Source organism: Cetorhinus maximus, chromosome 30 (genome assembly GCF_964194155.1).
Source record: "Cetorhinus maximus chromosome 30, sCetMax3.hap1.1, whole genome shotgun sequence".
NCBI lineage: Eukaryota > Metazoa > Chordata > Chondrichthyes > Lamniformes > Cetorhinidae > Cetorhinus > Cetorhinus maximus.
Genome location: NC_135908.1, coordinates 3,730,608 through 3,754,712, shown reverse-complemented (window position 1 = coordinate 3,754,712; position 24,105 = coordinate 3,730,608). Strand labels below are relative to the sequence as shown.

The 24,105-nt window shown below is 43.5% G+C and overlaps 1 protein-coding gene across 1 annotated transcript in view; it reads right to left on the bottom strand.

Annotated features, from left to right (window-relative positions):
• Positions 1-24,105, bottom strand: part of LOC144669977 (protein ERGIC-53-like) — a 69,397-nt gene continuing 45,292 nt past the window's right edge. Inside the window, exons 11-13 of the mRNA XM_078532277.1 lie at positions 6,394-6,538; positions 2,591-2,706; positions 1-514 (exon numbers count right to left, since the gene is read on the bottom strand). Of these exons, the coding sequence (XP_078388403.1) occupies positions 478-514; positions 2,591-2,706; positions 6,394-6,538 (298 nt within the window). The 3' untranslated portion in view covers positions 1-477. The remainder of the gene's footprint in view (positions 515-2,590; positions 2,707-6,393; positions 6,539-24,105) is intronic.

Below are 24,105 nucleotides of genomic sequence, written 5' to 3'. Positions count from 1 at the left end.
AATGCTTATGAATTTATTTCACAGTACATTGTAACACCTTGTACAATCTATAAGGCTGATTTAAATAAATTAGGACATATATTTAGATTATTTTCAATTAATGAAAAAGGGAAAAGTCTAACAAGCAGGGTTTTAGCATATAAATACGGAGTATATTTCATTTATAAATCCAAGCCACTTTGACATGAAAATTATTACTGGCAGTAAAATATACTCCTGTGTAATTTAATATTTAAGTGCCAGTCTTTGAATTACATGTATTAGTTTTTTTTAAAAAATAATCCCCACTTTGAAAGTAAATCACTTTACACCATGATGGTGGCTGCAGGTACTGTCCATTTGTTGTGCTGCACTTAGAATGTCAAGTAAAGAAGGAATATAAGGCAGTCTTAAAAGACACAATTACTTTGGAAACTTGTTCATAAATGTAACCAAAAACATATATACCCGCATTTTTCATGATTCTGCGGCAGTTCCTCAGAAATATTTCTTGTAACTTGTTTCTCTTTTACTCCTGTTAAAAGATAAATATTTTGGAGTTTTTGAACATTTTCATTACTAAATTTAAAGTACAAGTTTCTGAAGGTCAAGGCTTGAGAGCTCATTGTATAATAGTCAGCAAGACTTCCACGGGGAGGAAGCATTACTTGGAGCAGGAGGACGCTATTCAGCCTCTTGTTCCTGTTCCACGATTCAATTACCTCACAGCCAATCTGCACCTTTAAACTCCATCTATCCGCCTGGATTCTGTAATCCTTAATATCCTTGCCAAAACAAAGAACCTATCGACCTCTGACAGTCTCACAATCGTTCCTCAGTCATTCCAAGCCCCTGAAATTACTCTTGGAGGGAAAAGAAAAAATAGCAATGGTTCTCAAATGCAACTGAGTGGTTTGCTAGGCCATTTCAGAGGGTGGCTAGAATTCGCCCATGTTGCTGTGTGCCTGGAATCACAAATGCCAGACTCCCTTCCCTGAAGGGCATTAGTTGGGTTTTTGGTTGGGTTTTTAATGACAACGCGGTAATGTCATGGTCACCATTACTGATATTAGCTTTTTATTCCATATTTATTTAATTTTTGAATCTAAATTCTCCAGCTGTCATGATGGGATTGAAACTCGTATTGCTGGACGAGTCCTAGAGTCTGGATTTCTAGCCCAGTAACGTTATCAGCTATGCTACCACACACCACAAACATGAGAAAAATGGATGCAGTTGCCGGAGCTAGGCATGATATTAAAGCACGGAGGTACCACAAAGCACTGGAGTCAGTTTTTTCTGCTTCAGCATTAATTAAACCTGAGTCAGGACAGTCAGGAGCTGAGGAAACATCTTAGTCAGAAGGACCATGTCCTAAATCCATTGCTCCTTCAATTCTCAAACAACCTGACGACAAGTGAGACCATTACCTCAACTCAGTCACCAGGATTTGAACTCTGATTTCACAGAAGTAACACTTGGGCATATTGTGCCACATAATCTTAGACAAACAGGGAGCGCTCAACAATGCACAAGTTTTGAGGCATTAATAACACGTCGAGATAGCAAGGGTATATTATTATCAGGTGGATAATTAAAAGAGAACAAACATACACGTTTTCCCTTTTACTTATGACGTGCTCATTGTGTAGACAATAACAGTGAAGTCGAGTGAAATGCTTCTCATCCCCAAAATGGCAGTTCAAGAAATCACAAGCTTGGATGAGTCACAGTTTCTTAGTCCCTGAAGGACAAGAGACAAGATCACACAACTTAAGCGCTGCTCCTGCATTGATTTCTTAAGAGCTGACAAATAAATACAATAGTGGGAAGGTAACGTAGAGGAGCATTAAGTTTAAAATCAAATTCCTCTCTTTCCCTGTTGTGCTGGAGGCATCGAGCCATACTCTGGCTCCGTCCTACAAGGTACCAATCATCACGAGGACCTGGATAGTGTTCGTTGGCAGGCTTTTGGGATACTACATGCCCAATCGCGTCTACAGTTCTCAGCAGAGATCTTGAACATTAACCTGGGCTATTAACATTAACATTAACCCAAACTAAAAAGTGCCAAGATGAACACACTGACTTAAATGCGAGTGAAAAAGTGGAGGTCACCTTGGCTGTCTCTTCGCACTCTCACCTAGGTACAGCTGAGGAACTTTTAATGCTCTCCCGGCTCAAACCACAGGCGGCTGGGGCGGTGTGGGGGTGGGGGCGGGGGTGGGGGGGGCTGAAATATTTTTTAAAAAGGACCTTTAAAGTCTGTGTAGCTCATCATCACGCCAAGCTGTGTGCACCTTTCCACCAATCAGACCCAGTAAAGTTTCAGTACTGTCCACTAAATAAACAGTTCACGAGTTTTGGTTCATTTGTCCTCAGACGTCCTACACGTGACATGATAATACCTGACTTATGGGCGGCTATGTATTATTGCTAAGGACTACAGGAAAAGTTACACCAATACCTTCAGCGTTGCTAACAAACAGGCCAGGTACATGAGCTGCATGGTTGGCTTTTGCATTGCTGCTTATCCTTTAACTAGCTCAACAGCACTGTTAATAGTGCATATTATCAGTATACTTTTCTTTCAAGCACACAATCGGATTACCTGTGTATTAGGTAAGAGAGGAAGAATATAGACTGGAGGACAATGAACGCCAAGAAATGCCAAACTGAAGTACAGGATGGAACAGGTGGGACCTTTGGGCAGGTGACATGTTGAACCTGTAAAACAAATGATTGAGGCACTTTACCGTATGCAACCTGTAGACATGGAAACAAAAGGAGGCTACTTGACCCATTGTCTGTGAGCCAACTGAAAAACAGTCATTCACATCAGCAAGTCAACAACTAGTACTCTACCATTTAAGAGTTTGTTATTGGCAAGTCATCTAAGGCACTTCATATTGGAAGAGGAAAATGTAACTCTGTGCCCTTAGAACATGTTCATTGGAGAAAGTGAAGGAAAAAGGCTTTGAACAGGAGTGTTAATAATTTGCTGAAAATATACAGTCAATTTAAATGGCAGTCAACAAAGCTAACTGAATATTAGGATGCATCTCAAAAACATGGCACAGCAAGTCAAAAGCAGTTACTTTAATCATGTACAGGCACAACCCAAACTAAAAAGTGCCAAGATGAACACACTGACTTAAATGCGAGTGAAAAAGTGGAGGTCACAGTTTCAGAAGGGAGAGGCAAAATATCTATCCAATTTCCCTTTAATGGACATATAATTTTTTCCCTCCATGAGTTTTTGGAGGTTCACTGCTGTAATGACCCATGGGCTGGGAAAAGTCTATATTTTCTTTTGTGTAATATCCCATTGTGAACAAAATGTGCTGGGGAGTATTTTGAAAGTGGGTTAATTGGTTTCCTGATAATGATGCCATTAGAGTCCAAGAAATACTCATGTGACTTGGGGTTGCCATGGGGATGAACAGCTAAGAAACAAAGGGTAAATAGAAAGCTAATTGCAGTGGAGTTGGGTCTCAGTTTGTTTCTTCCATTTGGCAGAGAATAAATGTAAAGAGCAAAACAGGTAAGGCTCTCTCGGAATTTAACAGTTTTCTGTTTGAGAACTTTTAAACAGATTCTGGTGTTGAAGCAGGGCTCTGAGGATAGAGCAGAAACAGTGTTACTGTGTGTGTTATATAGTTAGAAGGGACAGAACACTGAAGGCAGGGAGAGCGAAGGGTTGTGGATTGGACAATACCCATTGCTGTTGTTGATGTGGTATCAGAGCCCACCAGAATGTTTAGGAGATTAAAGAAGGGAGGCTCTGGAGATGCTGTGCCATGAGGGCTGTCGTGACCTGTGTGCCTCATCAGTGATAACGTGCCTGAGGATTTCAGATGGAATAAAGCTGTTGGAGAATGCGACTCAAGGGCTAAAATGATCAGATAGAAAGTGAGAGATCCTACAAACGAAGACAGGGATGGAAACACAGATCGCCCCTAGTGCCACATTTATGCAGGAAGTGATGCGAGTGCTTATAACTATGTGAGACGTATCTTTGTTGTGTCGACTATTTAAAGTGAAATTTTTATTTTTATTTGAAATATCCTTCGCCTGCTAATTAATGTTTGAGTTATGTTGATTTTAATTGGTTTGTTTCAGCAAAAGTTTCAAAAAATTAAATCCTTCAGGTTGGCATCTTGAGGCTTCCTGTCATAAATGTTATCGGTGTCTACAGGGATCATAACTCTGCTTACTTACCCAAGCAAATGCACTCTTACACAATCACAAAACAGCAAACCAATATTTCACAGAATCACTGAGCCGAAGAGGCCCTTCGGCCCATTGAGTCTGCACGGACACGTGAGAAACACCTGACCTACCTACCCAATCCAGCACACAGTACCCCAGCTGTGGCCTCATCAAGGTTCTATACAACTCCAACATGACCTCCCTACTTTTGTAATCTATGCCTCGATTGATAAAGGCAAGTGTCCTATATGCCTTTTTCACCACCCCACTAACATGCCCGTCCGCCTTCAGAGATCTATGGATACACACGCCAAGGTCCCTTTGTTCCTTAGAATTTGCATATTTGCATCTTCTTTGCAGGGAACTTTAGCCTCTCTAATAGGATAGCTATCTTTTATGCATGATAAATATCTGATACCTATGAGGATAATTTAAGATTTACTTTGGAGGCAGTAGTTTGGGGTGGAAAGGGTCTCAAGTATAATTCGTCCTTTTTATTCCAGATCTCCAGACCAACATATCGACAAGATATTGAGAGTTTTGTTTGGGAAGGGGAAATGCATCTTGTTATGTGTTTAAAATGTCATCTACTGTACATTCCTGAGTGAAACCACAAATTGAAGGGCACTGTTTCAAACACGCTTACTGGAGTGCATGTAGTGAACATGTCTCTGGGGAAGACTATCTGCATCCTGCGTGGCCCTGTGGAATAGTTGACACTGTCACTGAGAGTACAACTGGGATGCCCGGCAGTAATACTGAAAGCAGGGCAAGGTTGCATCCCCTCCTCCTCCTCTCAGGATAGGAAGGCTTTTAACGGAAGCCCTCAGGCGATTGCCTGGCAAAGTGAATTTCTATCAAAAACAGGCCTGGGTCTCACTCTTCCCCTGGGGAAATGCCACGTGTCCTACAGAAGCAGGATGAATAATCTGTGCAACATCTGACAAACATTAATTCTGCCTTCAGAATAGTAGTTTTCTCCAACGGACAATAAGCACATGTTGTGGGGGCTGGGTGGGAGAAGAACCATTACTGAAAGCCTTGAAAAAGAAAGTGTTAGAAATGGAAGCAACATGACGACATTTAAAGCACATCCACTTTGTTTGGATTTGCCAGTAGGTTGGATCCAATTTAAGAGCCTTTAAGAGGGACCCTCCAATTTTGCTCAGTGTAACAACACAAAAACAGCTCTGTCACAAACACCACAATGCTTGGTACAGTTAGTTACAATGAATATCTAGAATGAGTAACTGCTTATTCAGGTAATGTGGGGTCTTGTGCACTCAAATTCAAAGGCCATGCTTCCAGTTTAAAGAGGTAGCCTTGGCATTTTGCTTTATCCTACTGCCCAGAATGAAAAAAGCACTAAAAGCTGGGAAATAAGAATACTGGTCCGGCCTGGTCTTGTATACCTCAAAATGGAACACCAGTAAAAGCTGGGAAATAAGAGTACTGGTCTGAACTGTTTGATCCTTCTGGGTGCCAACTTATGGAATGGTGAGAGACCAATAAATAGCATGCAGTTGAGTTGGTTGGGTTTCTTTTAACTCTCAAGAAATTGGAAAGAACAATTTCTCTCATTTCTCCCCACTAATCCACTCCCCAAGTTTGTTTTTGATCCTCATTTTCAAGAAGCACCAACATTACATAGTATCATCCCAATCAGCAAAAGTCTCAGGCTAACCTCCTCCTCCCAGGCCCCCAGCAACGCTCCAAACTAACTAGTGGCATTGACCCACGTTGATCTATTCTCTCCCCATCACCTGTCCACCTCAAGTAAAATGCTAAGATGATATTATCTTTGCACTCCTGAAGATTCCCCTAGTTGAGTATTTCTGATAACAATGAACCCATTCCAATAATTTACAAATTTGCTGGAAACACAGTGATGGCCAGAGAAACTCTTATTAGGCACAAATTTTGTCTGCACTCTTACAACACATCGCCTTTGGTGCATTCAAAGTAATGCTTAACCTCCCCTTGTAACTTAAATAAACTTTTGTAGTTCAAACTTTTACCAATTTCTGCTAACAAAGACTTAACTTATACAAGCCAATTTAATCCTCTCTGGGACTCTGCCTGTTCTTTCCCAAAACCACTTGAAGAGGTTAATAGGAGTTTGAGTTTCAGGTCCAAACGCTCTTTCACAGTGGAAAAACCAAACGCACACTGAAGCGAAATCCAGGAATGTTTAAGTCTTACCTTGATGTTGGTCAAGCTGTCAACGTCTTCCTTGACAATGTGAATGTGCTCCTTGATCTCACCGATAGAGACTTTATCTGCAGTGACGGTATTTAAGGATTGCTGCCCTTGTTTTACCTTGGTGAGGATGTCTGCCATGCTTGTCCTGCAAGGCAAAACACAAAAGGGTTAAGATGGAATCCAAAGATGGCCGCAAAACTCACCAAGGGTTAGGAATCTCTCCTGACCCTACCGAGCTTTAAAATGCCCTGAGGAAGACTTGGCAAATCTCCTAAAGAATCTTTGTGAAGAATATCACTACCAGCGGTACCACTGAAACGTAATTTTGAAAATTAAAGTGACAAATGCCCTACACACAAACACTTGGTCGCTCAATGAATAAATAGCCAACATTTTTACAGTGTTACACGAATTACAAAATTTGATGCACGGGGGCGGGGTGGGAATTTCAAGAAATTATATTCCCACTTTCATTTCTAATTCTATATATATTTTTTGGTTAAATAGTGCTTGTGGAGATATGCCCCATTTCATCCAGGGAGGTTTAAGCATTTAATCACAATGGTTTATGACACTAGACTGAATGATCATCAAGGGACCAAGAAGAACTGGTTAGATCACTGTTGACGTTTCGAGTCCTCATGACCCTTCTGTCGAAATGTCAGCTGTGCTCTTCTCCGCCGATGCTGCCAGACCTGCTGAGTTTTTCCAGGTATTTCTGTTTCTGTTTTGGATTTCCAGCATCTGCAGTTTTTTGTGTTTATATCTATTGATTAGATCATTCCTTGGTCACATTCAATTTGAGTCTGAAGATACACAGAAAGGTCCAATTGGCTGACAAAATGTTGAAATGTTGAAAGAAAAGCAATAGCTTTTTTTTAGGGGAAATGTCTATTGTATAAAATTTTAAGACGTCTGCAAGCAATCAATCTTTTTTAAGGAGGAGGAAGGCTTCACTTGGGCAACAGGTGAGGACTGGAGCCCAGCTATAGGTAGCCCTTTGATCTGAAGTTAGCCAGAATATGAGAATTATGACCCAAAGCTAAACAGATTAAACACAGTCAAGACTTTAGTTAGTTAAGGACAACACATGAATAGTAACCATAAGTGATTCAATGCACTGAACATACCGTTATATCTTTGAACTGTTTTGCTTGGTGCCGTGGACAACTGGTCTTATTTAGGAGGCAGGGATACCAGCTCACAAACATTTCATCCAAAAGGCTTGCAGGTTAGTTGGATTATACAAGTTATGTGCTGAAGCTATCCCATACTGTAACTATGGGGCTTTATCCCACTTTATCCTCTGTAGCATGCAAACATTAGAACAGAAGAAATAGGAGAAGTAGGCCATTCGGCCCTTCGAGCCTGCTCCACCATTCCATAAGACCATGGCTGATCTGATTGCCACTTTCCTGCCTGTTTCCCATAGCCCTTAACTCCCTTGTCAATCAAAAATCTGTCTAATGCAGCCTTGACTATATTTAATGACCCAGCCTCCACTGCTCACTGGGGAAGAGGATTACAAACACTAAAGACCCCCAGAGGAGAAATTCCTCCTCATCTCCCTCTTAAATGGAGACCCCTTATTTTGAAAGGGTGGCCTCTAATTCTCCATTCCCCGTTCCCGAGTGGAAAACGTCCATCCTGTTAAGCCCCCCTCAGAATCTTATATGTTTCATTAAGATCACCTCTCATTCTCCTAAACTCCAAATGGGTAAAGGCCTAACTTGCTCAACCTTTCCTCATTAGACAAACCCCTTCATCTCAGGAATCTGCCTGATGACCCTGCTCTTAGCTGCTTCCAATGCAAGAACGTCCCTCCTTGAGTAAAGTGACGAAAACTGCACACAGTGCTCAAGATATCATTTCATAGCATGGAATAGAATCAGAGAAAGTTTACAGCACAGGAGGCCACTCGGCCCATTGTGTCTGCACCGTCCAAAAAAAATGAGCCAGCCAACCTGATCCCACTTTCCAGCGTTTGGTCCGTAGCCCTGCAGGTTATGGCACTTCCATGTTCACATCCAGGCACCTTTTAAACGAGATGAGGTTTTCTGCCTCTACCACCATTTCAGGCAGCGAGTTTCAGATCCCTACCACCTTCTGGGAATTCTTCCTTCGGGTGAAAAATGTTTCGTCGTTGTTGTTGTAGGATCATGTCATTCTCCTTCACAGTTCATTGCAGCAGGACTGTCTTTGTGCGGTTCTCCCCTCCCACCCCACGCATTACAATACGGTCAGCCCATCTCTGGCCATGGCTTCATCTCCAGCTCTCACTCATTCAAAGACAGCAACGTGCATTTATATAGCACCCGTAATGTAACGAAACATCGCAAAGCACTTCACAGGAGAGGTATAAAAGGATGACATTGCGCCACTTTAGCAGATATTAAGTTAGATGACCAAGAAAGTTTTAAGGAGCCTAGTAAAGGGGGAAAAGTCAGGTGGACAGGTTTAGGGAGGAAATTCCAGAGCAGAGATCATCACTGCCAGTGGTGGAGTGATTAAGATTGGGGATTCATTTCCAAATTTCCTTCAGGATCCATCCTTGTTCACCTCCTCTACATCTTGCCCTGTAGCGGCATGATCAGCATGCTGAAGACACCAAGCTGCATCTCTCCACGAGGATCCATGTGTTCCATCTGGCATGTAAGTGGTGGATGAATCAGAATTGCGAATGATTGAACGTTGGGAAGACCTCACTTCTGGTCCTTGCCAAACATTCTGCAGCTTTGCCAATGGCTCCAACCCCCCCTCTACAGCTGCTCTCTCAGGCAGAACTCATGAGTTTTAATCAACGCAGAGCCAAGCTTTAACCCTACATTTTACTGATCAAGAATCCTTGTGTCCACCTTCACAACTCCTGCCTCTTCCCTAACTTCCCCTACTGACACTGAAATTCCTATCCATGCCTGAGGTACCTCTTGAGGTTACTTCTCAAACTTCAAATGGCACAGCAAAAGTTGCTGGTCGCCATCCAACCATCCATCCATCTCGGGAGACAACGGGCTGCACCCAAGGTACATGTCACTTCTGGGTTGAAATTTCTCGTGGCTATAGAAGCCGAATCGAGAGTGGCAGTCCCTTCTGCAGTGGGCACAGATGAATAGCGTTGGCCCAAGGTGTTTTTTTCCCTTCGATGGGTTGTCTTCTCTGCCATTTGGTTATTAATTTTGCCCTCTGCTTTTTCCACGCCCTTCCTGACTGCTTACCCCCAGGTACAGTGGTCAGCATGTGCATCGATTCCAATCCCGGTCAACTTGAGGTCTCACCTGCAGGCATCCCTGTTGGTCTCGTGCCAAGAGCCAGCTCGCCATGGAGCGTGTCTTTGGGGATGCGGTTCCCATGACCCAGCCAACGAAGTCACCACTGACTCGAGGTGCTGGGGATCCCCACCCGCGGGTGCACTTCCGTGCTTGGCACTCTGCCTTGCCAGGAGATGCCCAACATTCATCTGAGGCAGGGGAAGTGCTACTTCTGCAATACCAATTAACATGATCCCAGCCCTCTAGCTCATTAATGGTCAGCGACTGTGAATGGTTTGAGGTTTTAAAAAGGGACACTAAGAATCCACACACTTCAGCAGCGACTACGTAGGCTCGGGATCTTCCCACTGAAAATTAAATGTAATGTACTGTGTGGTTTTATAGGTCAATCCACTCAGAGCATTCACTCCGAGCCAGGCCACTTGGCTTCATTCCCAAAGTCAGCCTCTGGTTAGGGGAAATCACCAGATGGCATTATTATGCAGCTGTACTGATTGAATGTATGTTATAGAACAGCTATTGGAGTAATGTCCAGCATTGTGCTCAAATGCAGTTCATTTGGGGATTCCGGGGCAGGTGGAGGGAGGATTAACATTTTATTAAAAGAAAGATTCCAATTTGATTCTAATTAGATTTAAAATCTAATCATTGGTTGGAAAAGTGCTGCTAAACTCTCTGGAAGAGATTTGCATTTTAACCTGCGATAAAAACAGAAAAGATACAGGGAAACACTCAGCAGGTCAGGCAGCATGAAAGGAGTGCAAAACAGAGTTAACGTTCGAGGTCAGTGACCTTTCCAGGGTTCTTGCACCCACAGAGCCGGGCATTCCCAGCATTTCTATTTTGGAATTTCCAGAAGCCTTTGAGATTTATTCTGGGTTTGTCGAGTGTTGGGGGCAGGGGTCTGAGAGACCCAAGTTGCAAATTCAAAAAAAAACAAGAGACATTTATGTTGTGCTCAGATAACTGACACATTCAATGGAGAGTACGAGGAGAATCAGAGGCCATCAAGCCAGCAAGTGCTACAGGCAATAAAAAAAATTCTACAAATCAGTCAACCTGATCTGCACCCTTGTCATAGAAATCTATATTCACCACTCTACCAGTGCACCATGAGATATTTTAATGATCATTTTTCTCCTTCCCTGTAAAGACTCGAGGCAGTTTTCTTTATGTGCAGTAATGGAAGTTGTTGATGCAACCACCTGCTTCTCTTCTCTGTTAATATATATTGTGATGCAAACGGATTTCTTTAGTTCCTGTTCCTTACCACACAGTGGAGGTGGAACAGGAACACTGCCCAATTGTCAAGTTACCTTGAAAGTGGTGCCCATTTGCATTCGAAACTCATTTTTTGCTTGGCCTCAAATCGCGTCACTGTGCAAATAGTCGAGAGAGGTTTCAGGGCAGGGAACTTGTCCAGTGCTTGAAATCCAGTTTGGCTCAGCCATATAAACTGCCACTTTGGTCTAGAGAGTTTTCAATAGTTTCCACTCATATCCTAGAAACCCCTGTATGACTGTGTACAGATATCTGATGAAGGCCAGGCTAGGTTCCACTCTCCGCAATGCAACAGTCTGCCAGCACACGCAAACTCATTTCATATCTGGGGACTGTCCTTGATCGAGTGCCGGAGAAAGCCCAGTGACTGTGGAAATGCCAACTCTTAAATAATCAATGGGTCACTGCCTCAGGGAGAGGAAGAGGGCGGTGGAGAAAAGTAACAGAACACTAGAGGGAGGCTCAGAGTCTGATAGCTCACCTCACCCTTCTCATTCAGAAAGCTACGAAAATATTTAACAGGATTGGGTATTAATGCATGAGAAATGGATGAAATGTAAAATAGGAAAAAGTCCCAAATAATGGAAATGTTCAATACCTTAGAATTTAATCTTTCTTCTCGAAAAGCTAAAGTAACCTTCCTGCCAAAATATTTCCAAACTTAATCCATTTCGAAGGCATGTATTAGTTTTGTCGACAGGGACTGACATTAGTAACACACGGGTTGCGTAGCAGGATTTCTGTTCCTTCTCCACAGTAGAGTGTTGGTTCCCTGGTTGGAAGAGACTCAATCCAAAAAGTAGAGGTCAACAGCACCAGTGTACAAACTGTCCACGACGAATCATAATGGTGCTTCGCACAGGAAAAAAAGTCATGCACTTAAAATGGATTAAGATCTGAAAGGAAATAAGTTGGTTTCCTTCCTCAGTTAGTTTCCCCTCCCGTGTGTTATGCACTCAAAAGGAACGATATTAGCACAAGTTGTTGCCTTGTGAACCTTTGGATGGCTGGTCAAGGGTGGCCTTTTGCTTCATCTTAGCTCATCCATCCAGATAAACCCAGGAGGCTCCCCCACAACTCACAGCATCTGTCTTACAAACTATTCCAAGGCTTTTGCCTCCACTGTTTCCATCTGATCGACATCCCGTCTGATGCTCACTCTTCCTTGTGAAGAACTTCGCGACATCTGTCATAGGCTCCTTTCCCATCAACTCGAACTTTGTTCCTTTTAACCTCTCAGCTATAATTTACTCTGAAATAGTGTCTGTTTTCGTTTCTCTCTCCCATATTTCAGAGAGATCCCTCTCCAACATTTTCCGGTTTGAGGTCAGATTTCTCCCGTTCTCCCAGGCAAATCAATGCAAGGGATCAACCCCACTGCTCTCTGTGCTGCCGCAGGGCTTAAATGCGTCGCTTGTGCCTCAATGATCGAAACGTCTCATTAATGCTCAAACTACGAGCTTGATTCTATCACACCCCATCATTATGAAATTTATATGACTGACAGCAGTAGGGCCAGCATGTCATATTTTCCATACATCTGTTCAGCACCATTACAAAAGGCAGTAAAACACGAGTGTGAAGATAAAAGCAAGATACTGCGGACGCTGGAAATCTGATCTAAGAACGCAAATTGCTGGAAAAACTCAGCAGGTCTGGCTGCGTCTGTGGAGAGAGAAACAGAGTTAACATTTTGAGTCCGTAAGACTCTTCTTAGAACCATAGAACCATAGAACACTACAGCACAGAAAACAGGCCATTCGGCCCTTCTAGTCTGTGCCGAAATATTATTCCGCTAGTCCCATTGACCTGCACCTAGTCCATAACCCTCCAGACCTCTCCCATCCATGTATCTATCTAATTTATTCTTAACACTTAAGAGTGAGCCCGCATTTACCACGTCAGATGGTAGCTCATTCCACACTCTCACCACTCTCTGAGTGAAGAAGTTCCCCCTAATGTTCCCCCTAAACCTTTCCCCTTTCACCCTAAAGCCATGTCCTCTCATGTTTATCTCTCCTAATCTAAGTGGAAAGAGCCTACTCGCATTTACTCTGTCTATACCCCTCATAATTTTGTAAACTTCTATCAAATCTCCCCTCATTCTTCTACACTCCAAGGAATAAAGTCCTAACCTGTTTAATCTTTCCCTGTAACTCAACTCCTTAAGACCTCAGAGCTCAAAATGTTTACTCTGTATTTCTCGCCACAGATACTGCCAGGCGAGTGTGAAGATATTGTGAAAACAGCAGAACAGTACTTGCTCACTTCTTTCTTAGCACCTTGATCACCACGGAGAATTATTTCCTGATCCTTGCCCTAAAATGACTGTTTTATGACTTTGAACCCGATTCCCTAGATCTACTTGTGCAGCTTCGTTGAAGCCAATGTTCCAGTGAAGACATGGGAGAAAAATGTTAGAACGTTAGTTTAAAAATTACATTCCTTTAACAATTTAAATTCTAAGGCCCCTTGGGCTCGAAAGGAGGTCGGGGTGGGGGGAGAGGGGGCTGTCAGAGGGGGAAGAGAGAGAGCGGGAGCATCAGGGATGGGCAATAAATGCTGGTCTCGCCAGCGAAGCCCACATCCCATAAATGAATAAAAGTAAAATCAGGGGGAAGGCAGAGTTTAAAAATCGCACCTGCTGTCCTGGGATTTTGTATGAGGGAAACTAGATCTTTCTTCCTGCATAATTTGGACTGTGCTGTGTACAAAATGGCCGCTTCATTTGCCTGAAAAACACTGTTCGTTTCACTTTGACAGGCAACTTGCAAATGTAAATCATCTGAAGCACTATGAGACGCTTGAGAGATGTAATAAGGTACTATAAGTGCTTATGACTTGCAGAGGGTAAGGGGAACAACCTTAAAACTAGAGCCAAGCCATTCTGGGGTGAGGCCAGGAAGAATCCCTCACACAAAGAGTCGTGAAAATCCAAAACTCCATCCCTCCGCCTAATCTTCCCTCCGAGCTCTGCGGCCACACACAAGATAAAGTGCGTGCGTGTCTGCAAAAAACCAAAAACCCTAAAGGTGCCACACCCCTAAATAGGCAACGCACAACAAAATCAAGTTAGAGAGGACACTGTCCCCACCACTGCCTAACCAGGCCAACTGAAAATTTCTAAACTCAGATTGATAAGGTTTTCTTTGGTAAACGTATGAAATGTGGGTCAGCAGGGTTAAGATCGAGATCAGCCACATTAATTGAATGGGAGAACAGGACCAAGGGGCTGAATGGCCTACACCTGTTCCAATGTCAGTCTGGTTGAAGGATTGTCACCCTCTATATTTACAACTATTTCGCTGTCTTATGTTGCTTGTGCATTTCTCTGTCAGTGGCCATGTACAATTTTGGCCTCTTTCATATGGTGGCCATGGAATCGGGCAAAACAAACTCGCAAGTTAAAATGCTTTCTTAGAAAATTAATCTGTTTGAAGGACATGCTTGTTGACAGCAGTAAGCTTTCCACTCCATCGGACACAGAGGGGCTAGAAGGCACAGAGCACCAATGACAACATTGTAACACAGGATACCAGCTAGACAGATCACGGCTTTTGCTTTGGGCTTAATATTATCTTGGGCAATGCGCTGTCAAGGATCTGAAACTGCAAACTAACATTGAGCTGATTTCCACAACAAACAAAAACAGTCAGATGAGAAAACAAATCATCAGCGGTCTCATGAAACGTTTGTGACCAGAAGCAACGTCCTGATACAAGCAATAGATGGCTCCTGCACATTAGTCACAGTGATGATAAAACATTCCATTTGGAATCCAAATGGAAATGCCATCAACCAGCGGACTGGGAATGTGAAAATTAGCTATCATTCCTGTTCAGTACCCTGAGACCCTTGCTCCAAAGGGTGTTTTTATGGGCATTGGGTAAGGGTGGGACTGGCTTTGGCCATGATGGTCCCCATGGTGGGGTAGCTTAGGCAATGGTGGAATAGCGGTAACGTTACTGGGCAAGTAATGCTTCAGAGACGAGTTCAAATCTCACACGAGCATTGGGGAATTTAAATTCAATTAACTAATAAGCCTTATTAATGATGATTGTGATACTACCAGATTGTCATCAAGACACCTGGTTCACTAATGTCCTTCAGGGAAGGAAATCTGCCGTCCTTACCTGGTCTGGCCTACATGTGACTCTAGACCCACAGCGATGTTGGTGACTCTCACCTGCCCTCTGAAATGGCAACTCAGCTGTACAAAACGGCTACAGAAAGCACTGTGGGCGGAATCTACACTGCAGCAGTTCACAAAGGCGGCTCACTACCACCCCTCAAGGGCATCTGGGGATGGGCAACAAATGCTGCCCACATCCCGAGGATAGATAAAATAGCGATGCTAACACTGTCAAATCTTACGGGAACAGTAACCACATGAGAAAGATATTGATGAGCCAAGTAGCCCTCATGAAGTGCAGCAAGAAATGGTTCCCTGCAGAGAGAGAGGGAGGAATGAAAATGAGCATGAAACACCCAAATGAAGAATCTACATCTCAATATAATCCACGTGTCTCATAAAAGCACCTCGTGTATCAAGTGCAATATGTTCAACAAACTGATTATTTGTTAAGAGGAGGTCACCGTCTGATTTTTCCCCCCCTCCCCCATTCAGCATAATCTAAAGGCTGCAGGAGTTTTAACTTATCTTTTAGTGGGGAGATGGAAGGGAATTTTCTATTATGACTCGCTCGTGACAGGACAAATGATTAATCGCACAATGGACAGGATTTTCCTAACCCTGTGGACACCGAGTGGGACTGGGGGTGGGGGGTGGGGGTGTTGGTGCTACAGGGCAGAACCGAGATGCACCCCAACACATTTCCATCCCCAGGGCATTTTCCCAGGGGTGAACTGAGAACAGGATAGGTTAACCGCTCCATGGAGATGGCAGCCAGTTAGGGACAATGGACGACAGATGGGAGCCCCCCCTCCACCCACCAGCTCACTGGAGGCAGCCTCCCTGTGGTAGGCCAGGGGCAATGGTAGAGGGCCATCGCAGCCAGGGGCTCCACACTCCAATGACTGGGTGAAAGGTCATAATCGCAGCCACATCTGGCCCTGCAGATGGGGTTTCCCTCAATCCCAATGCCCCTTCCAGCTCAGCACAGCCCTTCTACGTTAGCCAGTGAGGAGGCCTCCATGTTCAGGGACCCTCACAGCCCCTGACACGTCTCAGCAGTACCCCACTCTCCTTGGTGGGGGGGTTGTGGGGGGGGTGGGGGGGGTGGGGTGGGTGACCAAACCTCCTGAGCTGACAGCCCTTCGATGAGGCCAGCACAGCATCGGGGACCGGACCTCCCTCCCTCCCCTTGCGTGGAGGCAGGAGGATTCGTCTGGGAGGATTGCTGAGCTGGTCTCACTGCCAGGAAGTGTAGGCTTTGACTCCCATTTGGTCCCGGTATTGGGGGTCCCAAAGCCTACAGGAAAATCCAGCCCAAATATTCCACTGAACTGAAACCAAAAGTATATTATTTTTGTCGACGTCTGAATTTTCCAAAATCATCTTTTTTTTGGTTTGGTCATTTTTGGGTCAGTTTAGAATCCACCATCAAATCTGTACGTTCATTCAAGCCTCAGCACATAGCCACAATGCCTGATGAATCTTTTAGAATAGAGATATCCACTCTGTTGCTGAATATAGTTTCAATTAGAATCTCCCTTCATCACTAGACTTGCATTAGTCACGTGTTCATTCTCCTGAATCGCCTTCTCTCCTCTGCTCCTGCCACTTGCAACTCCCAGGCAGCTACCAAATGCCACTCGAGAGTTGCCAAGGAAAGGCATGAAAAAAAAATAGCAGCAAATTGCTATTTAAACTCCTCTCCTCTTTTACAAACGGGGGGTAGTATTCTGGCCCCTCTGTTTTAAGAAAGTGACACATAAATGAGGAAACGCCATTCCAATCATCAGGGTTGCTTCTGTCATAGAGCACGGTGAGATCCACTGTATAAATCGTTAATTTTGATCCGAGTGATTTCTTGGACTGATTTCAATTGGCTGAGGGGCGGCCGAAAGTACTACCCCTGATTTGTCCAAGGGGGGGGGAGGGGGGGTGCCCCGGTGCCCCTCTTTTTTCCCGCTGCTCTAGGAGATTGTATGGCGCTGGGAAAGAATGCTTAGTCGAGATGCTCCAGCCATCATGAGCATGCGATAGACTTGATAGAACAGCTGTCTGCCAATTTAGTGTGTTTGGATATCGCTAACCCTGTCCCACTCACTCCTAAGGTAATGGTGCGACTCTACGTTGGTGCTCTTCAACGCGATCTGCTGCTTTTATAAACAGTCTCTTTCCCCTGCCTACTGCAGCATTCTCAACATTGCTTTGCTCATCTGACAACCACAAGTCTCCAATTATCATGTTAAGTAAAAACTAAGCATCTAAAGGATAAATAGAAGAAAATGGCTATATGAAGGATATCCCAGTTAACAGCATAGATCCAGATGAGGAAATTTCTTTCTGACCAATTTCCTTCCAAAATGGTGTATCTCAGCTTCTGAAAGATTTTTGATAAAGTTCCAAACGAAAGGCTTCAAATTAACCTCAAGGCTATGGAGGTTCAGGGTACGCTCAGGATGGATCTGAAACTGGCTGAAGGGTAGGAAACAAGCACTCGTTAGAGAAGTTATGGTGGAGTGGGAGTGAAGTTTGAATGGGGTATCTCGAGGCTCAGTGCTGAGATCACTATTTCTAACTTACACAAATGAATTGGTTTCAGAAACACGTGACATGGCCAACTTTTGCAGATGATACCAAACAAGGAGGGAAGAGTGGAATTGAAGGAGGCAGCTAAGAGGTTTCAGAAAAGGTCAGGTACAATATGCAAGTAGGCGAAAGAATGACAGATGAAACTGACTACAGACCAGTATAGATTTAGGATAGGAGAATAGACAACACTCATACCCTATGAATGGCATTGAAACTGCCAAAGATGAAGCTAAGAGAGTCTTAATAAACTTGCATGTGCAGCAAAGGCAGAGCAGTAATTAACTGCATAGCCAAAGCGGCCAGAAGAGGAGATAATTATCAAACATCCAGTTCTGGTCGCTAAGAAACAAGAGAGGCATTCAACTACTGGGGGCAGCACAGAGGAGAACCACAAAGTTAATCCTCACTGTCAAGGGCCTGAGTTTGTGGAAATAATGGTGAAACATGGGTTCTTCAGGCATCCGAGAGGTGATCTTATGGAAAGAAGGAACAAATTTGCATTCGTACAGCACCTTTCACAACTCCAGGACATCCCCAAGTGCTCTCCAGCCAATGAAGTGTTTTTTTGAAGATTTAGTCACTGCTGCAATGCAGCAAGACTCTTGAAGGTACGGAAAAGTTAACTTAAAATATTACTTTGAATTATACTGCTCAAGTCAAACAGGTTCAACTAGTGAAAAGGTAATTTTAGGACTGAACTCAGAAAATAGTTCTTCACACAGTGATGAATGTCTACAGTAAATTTCCAGACACAGGCAAAAACCCTGGAAACACATAAGAAACAATTGGACACCAGGGAGACGTTTCTCTGGATATATGAACTAAGATAGGCCAAAAGGCTTTTCTCATTCGTAATTATCTTGTGCTCCTAATTCAAAAAGCATATTATCAGCCCTGTAACTAACCCTGTAGGTGTAGCAAGAAGAAATTGCTTTGAGTTAATTCACCGGATTATCTCGTATGTTGACAATAGGTGGCTTAATTGATGTTTAGTTCTTAAGATTGCACTGGCAAGTCTATAAATCGCCCTGGTAAGTCATAACCCAATTTTTGCAACCTCAACAAGGTATTTTTAACCTCTTACAGGTGTGTTCGAGAAGCTAGAATGACAAGTTCTCACTTGCTGAAACTTTAGGAAAACTTTAAATTGACTTTCTCTCAGAGTGCTGTATATTACACAGCCTTCAGGGGAAAAGCAAAAAGTCAATTAACACCAATTGTAAACAAATTAGATCTTTGCAAAGCTCACCTTAATGAAGAGCGTCCTTCGGGATAGAACAGGTGCGCATTTTGTTTCTTTGCCAAGCACGCTTTTGCATTGTAATTGGAACTAATTCGGTCTGATAACTAGAGAGCTTGTCTTCAGAGTGAGATTTGGAATGTGGGGAAATTTGATAGTTTAAAAAATGTACCCAGCACTTTGTTGGTCACAAGGCCGGACTTGGCTAACGCTGATTTCCCTGCTCCCCAACACACTCAAATTACAAAACCATTCCCACCCTCACTGACACTCCTCTGCCAATTCCAGTGATCTCCATACATCTGTCAATCAACATTAAGATCCCTGACCTGTTTTTTTAAACCCTTCCTGCAGGCTCACTCCAATCTAAATTGCTTATTTCTACCAGCCAATTATCTGTGTACACATGATGGCCCATTTTCCGATCTCTCTAACCCACTGACTGTGGCCACTCTTGTAACTTGCCCTCTGACTATCTCACCTGCCCACTTTCAAAGGCCTCCTCAAAACTCTTCTTCAGATCTCCTCTGCCTCAAGAGAGTCGCAGGTTTCCCTGCTTTTTCTCACCATCTCCCCTCTGCTCTTTCAGACTTCTACCTGTTCATATAGGGCGTCACGAGGTACAGGATGCTTCTCCTGCGCAAAAGACAGCTGCGTAAGTTTTAGTTGTGTTCCTAGAAAACCAGAAATGAGTTCCAAATGTTTTCTGAACATCAAAAACCAGGAGCCACATGGTTAAACAATGTCGCAAATCTCAATGAAAGCAAATCTGTCATCCTTCCAAAATCAGCTTTCTGTTGTGTTTAATTTTTGAACTGGGATTCAGCCTGTGGGTGGATTAGTAATGGATTTGTTTTGAACATGGGCAGAAACAATTATTCTGTAACAGGGGACAATGCAGCTCATCTCTGAGCATGTAACACCCCTAAACACACCGCAGTTCAGTCTGGAAGGCAGCACAATAATAATAGACTGCTACTGGGTAGACTGTGGCAGCAACAGCAGACGTGGTAGCGATATAATCCTCACCACTTAAACCACCCACGCTTAAATGTGGCAAGTCGGGTCAACCAATTTCCGTTAGAACTACCGCCACCAACTCACCGCTTACCGCGTAGTCAAGATGCTGGCTATTTTGGACAGATTTGTAGTAAGTAGTTTGCAGCTCGTTTAGATGTACATTTTTAATTATAAAAGTAAATCACATGACTATAACCCCAGCCAAACAGGTCAGTCACAGCCAATCCAAATCAGCCTTTTTATAACAGACAGTTTCTGTTCAGGGCAAGTTTTGGGATTGGCAACAAATGCTGGGCTGGCCATCGATGCCCACATCCCATGAAGGAACTTTAAAAAAAATTCCATCTTTGATATTTAGAATCATAGAAAGCTGACAGCACAGGAAGAGCCACCCACCCTAATCCCACTTTCCAGCATTTGGCCCGTAGCCCTGCAGGTTACGGCACTCGAAATGAATATCCAGACACCTTTTAAATGAGTTGAGGGTTTCTGCCTCTACTAGTCTTTCAGACAGTGAGTTCCAGACCCCTGCTACCCTCTTGGCGAAATAATTTTTCCTCATCTCCCCTCTAATCTTTCTACCAATCACTTCAAATCTATACCCCCCTAGTCACTGACCTCTCTGCTAAAGTAAACAGGCCCTTCCCATCCACTATATCCAGGCCCCTCACAATTTTGTACATCTCAATCAAATCTCCCCTCAGCCTCCTCTGTTCCAAGGAGAACAACCCCAGCCTCTCCAACCTTTGCCCATAGCCGCAATTTTCCAGTCCTGGCAACATCCTGGTAAATCTCCTCTGTACCCTCTCCAGTGCAGTTACATCCTTTCTGTAATGAGGTTCATCAGCTGCTAACTAACGCTTCTGAGCTTCAGTGGCCAGGATCCTCTGATGTAGGCAGTAACTGAGAGGAGGAAGTCAAAACCAACAAGCAACAAGGATTAAATCAGAGAGTGTTCCTTTTCTATGTGAAGTATTGCTGACACTACACATAGAATGGATCCTTCAAGAGAGCTTGAGATTTGTATTAAACAAAGTCTCCCTCTGCTCTCTTAGGTGCACTATTTTGAAGAAGAACAGAGGAGTTCTCCTCAGTGTCCTGGCCAATATTTATCCCTCAACCAAATTGTCTAAACAGATTATTCGGTCACTTTCACATTGCTATTCGTGGGAGCTTGCTTTGTGCAAACTGGCTGTTGAGTTTCCTACATCACACTTCAAAGGTGCTTCATTGGCTGTATAGTGCATTGAAGTGCCCTGAGATCATGAAAGGGGCTATATAAATACGTGTCTTTCATTGTAATTAGTCTTTCATTGTAATTAATAGGCTGTGTTTGCCGCCAACGCTGTGCATGTGCAGTTATACGCTGATGGTAGGCCCAGGTTAATGGCCACCATCATTATAGGGGGCAGTGTGCAAGAGGGCGCATGCGCTCCTCCATCTTTATATGGGGCAATGTGTAACGTGAACCCAGCTTATTTACTTTCAAGAACTATGTATCGTGCATCAAAATAAAGTGGCTGTCAGTGCTTCTCAAAATCGTATTTAGTTCTGCAACGTCATTAATTCATTGATCCTTCTTAAACTGAAAAGATTTCAGGACGTGACAGGCATTTTGATGCAGGATTCCAGAAACTAAGAGCATATTGTGATAACCGCGTCAGAAAGCAAAATGAGTTGGCGACGTGAACTGGTTTGTGCATGTCACTGGATTTCTGTGCATGCACATATCAGCGCGGGTATTGGCAGCCATCTTGCAGGCCCACACAGTAAAGTCCTGCCGTTCGTGGGGGTTACGTAGCCGCAAAACCTCGCAAACGGTGAAATCGTGAACGATGAACTTGTTTTTAAATGGGACTCAATTCGATAGGTTCTAGCCACATGAAGGCAGCATTGGTTTGGGCATTTACCCTACCAGCAAATTGTGGCGCAATTCCTTTATACGACAGATGGGGGGAGCCTCTGAGCAATACATTGGTGAAGATTTCAAAACTGAACAGAGCCTTCATTGCAGTCCTGGGCTGAGAGATTTGGACATTTCCGGGTTAGTCCCTTCATTCGGGCTGCTCTTCAGCTGCAGCGATTCCAGTCTCTGCTCGCTCGTGGCTGCTGCTCTCTTCTCCCCGAGCAAAGAGGAGAGAGGGGCAAGAAAACATGGATAACCGAGCGTTGCTCACGTGACTGGCGATGCAGTGTACAAAATGCAAAGCATGGGTAAGAGAAAACGCGAACAAGGTAGTGGTGAACGGCGGGACTTTATTGCGTTTGGCAGGAGACACAGTGTAATCAGTAATGGGAACTTTTTGATGTTGTATGTTTGGAAATAGAGATAGTTTAAATAAGTTATGTTGGCATTTGTAAGTGTTAGGAATGAGTTTTAGCTTTAAAGTTTAAGTTTGATTTGTACTTCTGTATCTCTGTGTTAAGAAAGGTCAAATTGAGTTTTAGTTTCACTTTAAAAAGGTGCCTGCATTTCTAATCAGGTTATTTTTACGTCTGCTGCAACTAAGGTAAACAAACAAGGGTAGAGGAATTGGACTGTTGCCTAGCAACAGGGATCCAAAGAGACAGGTTCCTCTCATAGACACACACAGAAAAGCTAGAAACAGCAGTTTGTTTGGGAAGCTGCTGGAGTAAATTAAAAAGAGAGAGACTGGAGCAAGAGGGATAGATAGCCAATCCCAAACTAAGGAAAAACCCCATAAATCCAGGGAAGTGGAAGAGGGAAAAGTCCAAAGACGACCTTATAGCCAAAGGAAGGACAGGAACCTGGAAAAGGTCCTGTTAAGTGAAGTAAAGAGTGAGGGGCAGAGAAAAAAGGCTCCAAGCTCCAGATTTAAAGAGACAAAAGCTTCAGGAAGCAGATTTAAAGCGAGAACAACTTGCAAGAGGCCAGAAGGTCCAAAGAGACAGCTGAAGGTCTGTAACTCTTTGCTACGGGCATGTGATGCAGTGGTACTGCTGACGGCTGAGTCTGAGAGAAAGTGTCGGTTTGGGAGAAGATTCCAAGGTGAGGTCTTGAAGAGTGGAGATTGGAAACCCTCGTGTGAAGGGCGGAATTCAGTGAGACTGGTCAGCTCGCGGTGTGACAAACATCTGGGGGTAGCTGAGGAGAGATCCATAGCATCTGGTTGAGGTAGCATCCGTCACTTGGTTTCAGAGTGTGGTGTGTCTGACCACAGGTTGCCTATTGGTACATGGACATTAGAGTATAATATAGCTTTTGTAACTTGTGTTTTCCTTACAAATCTGTATATATCTGTAAAGGTATAGTTGTGGATGAAGGTGTATTGTAATATAGTTAATCTTTTCTTGTTTAATAGATGTTTTATTCTTTTGTTAAAAGCTCATTAGCTGACTCCTGTGACTCTGTTCAGTAGCTACCCTCCACGTATTTAAACAAACAAATAAAAGTTAGGATCTATCAGGCTGGGTTCCACCCTGGGACCAGGCTTGTCCAGGGGTAATCTCAGCTGGGGGGTCATAACGATCTAGCCATCCAATGTGTGCAGCAGACAACTCACACAAGGACCAAATTGCCCGCCATTGGCAGTGGTGACTGTAGTTAGTGAGCCAGCTTGGCGAATGGAACTCTCACACTTCTGAATATAATAGTTTTATTAAACCTTGTTAGGTTGCTGCTTATGACATAATTGGGTGAAATTGGCTCACAGGGGTTTAGTTATTACATAGAACACAGGTGAAGCAGAGCCACTGCAAATATTATTGATCTAAACGGCTCTCACCTCCCCTCATATTATCAGCGTTCACCATTAGGTTGCCAACATGTTTTTGAAATAAAATCATGAAAAAGAAAAAAGCAGAGATATCAGCAGTAAAAATTCACTAATGGCTGACGTTTAAATCCCTGTTATTTGGGAAATTCACCCTGTAAAGATATAAACTGCATGAAAAACACAAGAAACAGAATAACTTCCAGAATTAAAGCAGAATCAGCCTTGGGGGTCAAGTACAATTAATGTCCCTATATAATGCCGCAGGTGAGATTCAACTCAATCTTTGCCCTTATGACTTTATCTCCCATAGTTTGTTTTGCAATCCTGGTGCCTAAAGGTTACTGTTTGCCTTATAATTCAGTCAAGATACTTCTAAATCTATTTCTATCTCCCACAACAACTCATTTCCCACTGAGGTCAACGTCTGCCCAAATGCTAGATTGT